The 8,009-nt window shown below is 66.4% G+C and overlaps 1 protein-coding gene and 1 non-coding gene across 2 annotated transcripts; one reads left to right on the forward strand and one right to left on the reverse strand.

Annotated features, from left to right (window-relative positions):
- Positions 1–2,254: 2,254 nt before the first annotated feature.
- LOC139436806 (mucin-1-like) lies at positions 2,255–2,869 on the reverse strand. The gene has a single exon (XM_071208971.1). It carries the CDS (start codon positions 2,867–2,869, stop codon positions 2,255–2,257), a length of 615 nt encoding a protein of 204 aa, XP_071065072.1.
- A 409-nt stretch (positions 2,870–3,278) lies between these two features.
- Positions 3,279–3,437, forward strand: LOC111763928 (U1 spliceosomal RNA). The gene has a single exon (XR_002796655.2). It is a non-coding gene; the product is annotated as a U1 spliceosomal RNA (small nuclear RNA).
- The last annotated feature ends 4,572 nt before the right edge of the window (positions 3,438–8,009 follow it).

Below are 8,009 nucleotides of genomic sequence, written 5' to 3' on the forward strand. Positions count from 1 at the left end.
GCAGCTCGGGCGAGGGTCAACGCCCTCCTTGGCCCTCCTCCCGACTCTCCTCCTCCCGCCCTGTGGGTCCTCACGGGGTCTGGGGCGGTGGCGCCCGCTGTCCAGCCGCCAGGAGCGGTGCGCACGCGGCCTGTGTCGGCTCACACCGGCTTGTGCAGTGTGCGGCCTGCACATCTGGGCGTGGTCCTGGCCTCGTCCTCCTCCCTCCCGCACTCCGTCCCAGGCCTTTGGAGCGTCAAGCAAGAATGAAACTCCACATCCTCCCGCAAGGCCCAGCCCTGGACTTTGCTCCCTCGGGCAACCCTGAGTGCCCCCCCAGCCCCCTGCTGTGGCTGAAGCAGCCCTGACGGACAGGCTCAGACAGGCTCGGGACCCATCCTGGGCCAGTCAGGTGGCAAGGGGGCGGGATCTGCTGGGCCCAATCAGCACCTCTCCTGGATCTGGGGGCGGGGCCAGCCCCAGCAGTATCAAGGCCCCCCGCAGGAATGGGGGTGGGGGCGGGCGGGTGGTCAGCTAGTCGGGAGACCCGGGCCGGGCCTGGGCTGGGCAAGAAGGTCCAGGCGTCCGAGCAAACCCCGGGAAGCGGGGTTGGGGGCATGCGGAGGGGGCGGGTCCTCCTGGACGGGGCCGGAGGGCTCCGTGGCAGCCCCGCGTGGCCCAAGCCGACCGCCAAGGGCGCGTGGCCAGGTGTCCGGGAGAGGCCTGATCAGCTCTGAGGGCGCTGGACGACAGGTCCGTGGGAGTCCCGGCCAGTCGCTGGGCACGGGGGGACGGCACAGCGGCCTGCGCTCCATGGGGGGCAGCCACTGCGCTCTGGGAGAGGCCTGGCTGCGAGTCTAGCTCACTGCCCGGAACATTCCGGAAGGCGTGGGGCCGTGCGGCCCTTCCAGAGGACGAGGGTCCTCTCAGCCAACCTGTCCCAGCTAAATGTTTCAAATTCCTTTGATTCACTCGGGTGTTATTTTTAAAAAAATAATGAATCCCCTCCCCCAGCTCTAGGAATGTAACGAGCTGCCCTGACATGAGCCTTGACAAGCCAGGAGCAGGCTGGCCTCCCGCGTGGAGAAGCCTAACCTTGACCTCTTCTGCCCAAGTCCTGAAGAGCTACACACACAGCGCCTGCTTCCCACGGGGGCTGCTGGCTCCCTGCCCTCGGCGCCGCGGCCCTCACTGACAGCGCTGGACTCCGCTGAAACCTGCCTTGGGCTGCTGTCCCTTCCCCCTGACGGAAACACAGCGCAGTGAATTGCACAACAAAGACATTCCTAAATTCCAGGAAAGCGCCAGGCTTTGCATTCTTCTGGGTAAAAGGGGAAAATGGAATGGAGTAAGAATATTTGGTTTATAGGCTACGACGTTCACAGGAGCTCAGAGCACCTTCCGAGGGAGACGCCAGACGCCGCCTGCCCAGCAGCAGGTCCCGAGCCAGGCACGGCGCCAAGGGCACCAGCACCCACCTCGCCCGTGCACGTGGCACCCGGAGGCAGCCTGACGCAAGGGCGGGAGCCCTGGCTGGCCGAGAGGCGGGCGCGCCGCGCGGGTTCCGCGCTCTTCCGTTGCCTCTGGTGGTTTAAAAACGCTGGCTGTCGCGGAAGCCGCGGCCCCGAGTCACTCTAAAGTCACCGGGGAGGCGGGGCCGCTGTCAGTTCTTGCCGGTAAACATTCGTCAGCGATTTTTAAGGCTAAGACAGCTCTGCCTTCCCTTGGTCCTTGTGACTTAAGAGCCCGGTGGGTTCCTGAGGACGAAAAACTGATAGGGGGCGTTTTGTAAATCACGAAAAAATCCTAAGGAGGCAGCCCCCTCCCCAGTGAGCTCAGTCCTGAGAGGCGATGAGTTCAGATCCTGGGAGTTGTTATCTGGAGGCCGTGTGCAGAGGAAAGCACGCCCAAAGCGGCATTGCAGGGCCGAGGGACCCACTCGCTGGACAGTGAATCAATTTCCCAGCCGCCCCCTTCCCAGACGCCCTGGACACACGGAGCGTCCCCCCTGCCTGCGGGTCCCTGCCGACCTCCGTGTCCACTGAGGACTCAGTTCCCATGGCCCATGCTGCTTACTTTCCCTAAATAAAGCCCCCCCGGGACGCTGCGATCAGGGCCAGGGGCCACGCGGGCGCGGGAGCAGCTGTTCTTCCAGGAAGGGCCTGGGAACGCCCGGCTCACGGTATGAAGAGCACGCAGGGGAGGAAGTGGCCGCCGCGTCGTGACTCATCCCGCCCCGTGAGCGAGAGCCTGGGGCGCCTTTTTTTTTTTGTCTTCAGCGGGTGGACACCGGCGGGACCTGCGGGCTGGGGCCGGGGGCTGCGCCCTCCCGCCTCGTCTCCCCCGGCCCGGGCGGCTCCGCGCACTCCGGCGGCCCCTGGTGAGTAGAGGCTGTCGCCCTGCGCTCCGCGTGGGGCTGCGCGGGAGGGCGGCTCGGGGAGGCGCTCTGGTGGCTCTGAGGCTCGGCCCCAGGAGCAGCGCGCCCCGCGCCGCCTGCCCGAGCCCGGCCGCCCGCACGCCCCGGCTGGAAGGGGATGCAACATGCTGTCGGCAGAGGCCGCCGCCTCCGGGGAGAAGCGCGGGCGTGGGGCGGGAGGGGCGCGGGCCGTCGCGGCTGGGGACGGCTGGGTCGGGACCTGAGGTCGTAGAGCCGCCAGCCACTGGCCGCTGGCCGGGGGCGCACACACGTGCTTTCCCGAGCCGGGCGGTCCCGGCTGCGGCAGGGGCAGGGCCCGGGCGGGGGCCAGGGACACGGGGCCCGGGCGGGGCCGGGTGCGGGGCTGGAGGCAGCGTGCCGGCGGCTCCTCTTCTCGGGACGCCGCTTTACTGTGCAGGAACCACTTTGCCGAGTGTCGCTCTGGTTACTGTACGGGAAACGCTGAGGTGTCATAAATCCTGCTGAGCACCCAGCTAGCCGCGGCGCGGGCGTGACGGCAGCCGGGCGGGCCGGCCACCGCCGTGGCTTCCGGGGCCCCGGTGACTCAGCAGCTCGCAGCGCTGCTGCCAGGGGCGGCCCGGGCACGCGTGTTCCGCACCCCTCCCGCCCGGCCTCAGCCCCGCGCGGCAGGACCCTCGCTCGGGGCCCGCAGGCGCAGCGGGCGCCTGGGCGGCGTGTCCTGGCGGCTTTCCGGTCGCGCTCTGCGGGTGCTGGCCCAGCGCCCCTGTGCGGAGAACGTCCTGCCCACTGCGCAGGAGAGCGAGTTGGCGTTGGGTCGGAGCGGGATTCCGCAGAAGGTGGCCAGCCTGGCCCCGCGCTCTCTAAAACGAGGGGAGGGTTGAGAAATTTAAAAGGAAAGAATGCCCTTCCCTGGCGGGGAGGCAGCATGGTCGCCAGGTGCTTCTCCCAGGTGAGGCTCATCCATTGGCCCCGGATGTGCTGGCACCTGTGACTTTCCCAAATGCAGGAAACTCGACTGCACGATTTGTGGTAGTGGGGACTGTGTTCATGCTCTCCCCTTAAAACAAAAATATTAAAATTTAAAAATTTTTTAAAAAAAGGACAGAAGAGCGCAGCGGTGGGCGGTGGCTCGGGCGGCCCCCTTCCCGGATCCAGCCCGCGTGGAGCTGCGCGGGGCCTGCTCGGTCGGGGACGCTTGCCGCTGGCCCCGAGAGAGGTGAGGGTCCCCGAGGCTGGGCGCGGCCTCGGGGGCTGCTGGGAGGGCGCGTGAGCTCCCACCCCTGAGCGCTCGGCCCAGCCTGGCGCAAAGGCCCCGTCCCTGTGCTGCCGGGCTCCCGCCTCGCCTGGCCTCGGAAGGCGTCTGGCCCGAGTCGGCGTCGCGGCTCCTTCTGGAAAGATCCTGGGAGCCCCACATGGCCAGCAGTGGCCCCAGGACGGAGGGTCTCTGCAGCTGGAGATGACTGTGGTCTCTGAGCGGGGGGCTCGCCCTCGCCAGGGGGGCCCTCACGCTCACCAGTGCGGTGCAGAGGAGGGGCTGCCTGTGGACGTGCGCGCAGCGTGGCTGCTGCCCGGCCGGGCGCCTGCTGGGAAGGGGGCAGAGGAGGCGGCTCCGGTGCGGGGCGCCCTCGTGGTGCGGGCAGGGCAGGGGCGCGGGGCCGGGCTCTCCGGTGCCCGCGGCGCTCAGTTCGCACCCCTGCGGCCACGAGCGAGCGTTGCTGTTAGAAAAGGGCACAAGGCGCATTGCGGGCCTGACAGCGCTCTGCTGTGCTCCCCGCCAGCGAGCAGAGCTGGGGGTGCGGGCGCCAGAGGACGGCGGTGGCGGAGGCGCCGCTCCTTTAAATGGCCACCTGCTCGGGCAGTTCGCTGACCTTGGAAAACTGCGTCCATCGTCGCGGCTCCGTCTCAGGACCGGCCTGGCCACCGACTTGCCCGCTGAGTCCTGCTGTGGCCTCTCCTGCCCCCTGTCCCCCGGTGTCCCTGTCCTCTGGTGTCCCCCGTGTCCCCTGTGCCCCTTTTGTCCCCCGTGCCCCCTGTACCCCCTGGTGACCCCTGTACCCCCTGGTGACCCCGGTACCCCCTGGTGACCCTGCACCATGCAGGTGTCCCCGCCGGCCACCTCAGGTGCCTCGGCCCGTGCTGCAGCTTACGCTGCCCGAGGGGCCTCGCGCCCCAAGGAGCTGCGCAGGACAGGTTCCCCCCGTCTTCCCGGGGGCTGGCAGGCGCCTGTGCCCTCAGCCCCCCTCGGGCGCGGCCAGGAGGCGCTTCTCCCAGCACAGCCGCGGGCGCCCCCCACTCTGCCTCCTCATCTGAGGTGGGGCAGGGGTCCTGAGGGCGCTGTGGGGATGGCCCGAGCTGCTCCACCTGGCAGGGGCCACAAGCTGTGGAGGACCCCCCCCCGACAAGGCCTGGGGCTCCCGCAGCCCTGCGCCTCGGGCGAGACCCCTCCCCGCAGACCCCTCGGCCGCCCCGCGCAGCCGCTGCCGTGTTGAGGGCAAGCGGAGCCCCTTGGGCTCCCGGAGGGTCCAGGGACCACCCCGCGTCGCTGCGAGGAGACGGCCCAGCCAGGGGCGCACCTTCCCCAGCACACGCACACTCACACACACAACACACAACACGCATGCACACTCACACAACACAACACTCAATCACACTCACACACAAGGTGTACACATGCGCATCCAATGCACACACACAACACAGCATAACACATACAAGACATGCACACACGTGCAATCCAATGCACACACATGCACGCACACACAACACACACATGCATGCACAAGCACACACATACACCCAAATGCACGCACATCCACACACAATGCACACATACCACACACATGCACACACACACACCATGCAACACACATCCACATACACACCGCACACACATGCACATTCAATGCACACACACTGCATGCACACAGGCACACACAGGCACACGTGCACACCCATGCACACACAACACACCCATGCACACGCACTGCACACAGACACATGCATGCACACACATGTACACACCCATGTGCACACATGAACACACACACATCCAATGCACATGCTGCATGCATACACAACCAGGCACACACGCACACCCATGTGCACACATGCACACGCGCACACACACATGCACACGCACGCTCGTGCACCCCGACAGGTAGGAGGACAGCTGGCCGATGCACCCCGGCAGGCCCAGCGGCTGCCCTGAAGAGCGCTGGGTGCTGGCAGCGCCCGTTCCGCAGGAGGAGCGCTGGGAGGTGGGGGTGGGGGGGCAGGAAGTCCAGCTGGTGCCGGCGGTGGGCACTGCTGGGCCTGCGCATGCCGCTCCAGCCACGTGCAGTCAGTTCTACTCATCCACGTTCTGATTAGTGGAAAATCCTTGCGGTACGTGGAGGTGACTCATATCGAGAAGGTGAAGTAAGACACAAACTAAAACCAGGTGCGGGCGATCTGGCCCTTCCGTGCCCGTTCCAAGGACGGTTCAAGTCCGTGTGCCCGGGCCGAGCCTGGCGCGTGCCCGCAGGAGGCGCAGTGCCCCTGCCCCCGACCCACCCGCCACGCCCGGGACCGGCTGTTGGAGCGGAGCGTGGGCTCCCACGAGGACCCCTCTGAGGGCGCAGGCTCGGGGCGCCAAGGGCGGCGGTGCCTGTGGGGCCGCGGGGAATGGTGCTGCCCTGCTCCTGTGCGTGATCGCAGGACCCCAGGGTACGGGGCGGGGGGCTCCCCACAGACCCCAGAGGTCCTTGAGAGACCCCAGCGCTCAGGCGAGGCTGTGCCCCCGCGGGCGAGATGGCAGCCGGGCCACAGTGCGGGGAGTGCCTGGTGCCTCGGGGCCTCTGAGTGCAACACGGGGTGTATCGCCTGAGGTGTGTCGGGAAACCTGACGGTGAGGGCACAGCTCACCCACTGCGATTTCCCTGTGTGCCTTTTGCTTTCTGGATTCATTGCCCTGCAAGGGAGGGCTTCCAGTATAGGGGATTAAGTATTTATCATACTTAAGTATTTATCATAGTTTTTAATGATGGCAGAAAATGTATCATTTTAGCTGTTCTCACTGGACAAATCATTTACAGAGAGGCAGGAGGGATGCAGGGCTTTCTTTCGACTCAGTGAGATAGGAAACCCGCGTAGCTGTGGTGCCAAGAGCCAGACAAAGTCTGGAAGCACGTTGTCTGGCCATGTCCGCAGGCAGCCCGTGTTCCGTAGCCCTGCTCGGCCGTCCTCGGCAGGGGCTTCCTTCTCGAAGTTGTTCTGTGGTTTCAAGAAGGCTGTGGGAGCACTAGCCATTGCCTCTGCATTCCAGGCAGGAGGAAGGAGGGATGTGGGGAGCAGAGGGGAGCCCCCCTGAGTGCCGGGCTCCTCTGAGGAGCGCGCCCCGACCTTCCCGCTAACTACTGACCTGTGCCTTCCGTGGCTACCCACAGGGAGCCTGGGCGCACCGCCCTCTGGCCGCTGCCGGTCCTGACAGCACGGGAGCTGTCCCCATGGGAAGTGGGGGACACGGACACTGGCGTGCTCAGGACAGGGCTCACCTTCCCAGCGTCACGCGCCTGAGCGGCCCGGAGCAGGGCCTGGTTGGGAAATCGCCTCCTGCTCCCACCAGGAGTTTCGGGGCAGGGGGCCAAGGCGCTGCGCCTTCTGGTGCTCGCAGCGGAAGTGGGTGTCGGGGTGCAGGGAAGGAGCCCAGGTGGAGGGTCAGGAGAGAAGGGGCGAGCGCAGTCGGGGCAAAGGACGCGGCCTAGAGACGGCCGCAGGCCGAAGCAGGAGAGCCATGCCTACCTGCGGAGGGGGGGAAGTGGGAGCACACCTGCGCACGGAGAGGCTGCTCCAGCCGGAAGGCCACAGCGGCGACGCAGGAGGCGCGATGGGACCGGGAGGGGCGGGACCCCCTGCTGGAGCCGGGTCGGCGTGCCCGGGGCTCGGAGGCAGGCCCGGACAGGCAGGCAGCAGGCAGCGGTGTGTGTCCTGCACGCTCATACACACTTACCTTCTGGGGTAAACTAGCAGTGATGTTAACTTAAATCACAAATCCAGTCTATCAAAACACTTCAAGCATTACGGGTGGAAGTCGCCCTGACGGGACGGCGGGGCCCTTCCCTCAGGCAGCAGGGGTGCACTGGGGTGGGGGGCACGTTGGGAAGCGATCGAGGGGGCACGTGCTTGGCAGTTTGATATTATTAATGACTTCCAAAAAGATATATTGGATAATGTTTGTAAACTGAGCCCGCGCCCCAGCCGATGCTGGTTTACATAATTGCTTAATGAAGGAAACCTATGAATCCAATATAATAATTTAATATGCTGATGCTCCGGGACCGTTCCTCCCACCCCCTCCCGGCTGGGAGCGAGGGCCGGGCCTCCCGCGGGGGCGCCTTGGCCTCCCGGCCGTCCCTGCTGGACTGACCATGTCTTCACCTGCGTGATCCCCACCCTTCCCTCTCGTCCTAAGAGTCGGGAAATCAAAACGCGCCTCGGGCCCGGCAGGCTCCTGGGCCTGGGCGCTGGGTAGGGCGAGGGGGTCGCGCAGGGCGGGCGTGGGAGTCGGGGGACCCGGGACTATGGGGCAGGACGTCGTGCACCTGCACGAGCCCCGGGCTCAGGTGGCGGGTGTGGCCTGGCGGGTCCCGACTCA

Source organism: Dasypus novemcinctus, chromosome 17 (genome assembly GCF_030445035.2).
Source record: "Dasypus novemcinctus isolate mDasNov1 chromosome 17, mDasNov1.1.hap2, whole genome shotgun sequence".
In the NCBI taxonomy this organism is placed as follows: Eukaryota; Metazoa; Chordata; class Mammalia; order Cingulata; family Dasypodidae; genus Dasypus; species Dasypus novemcinctus.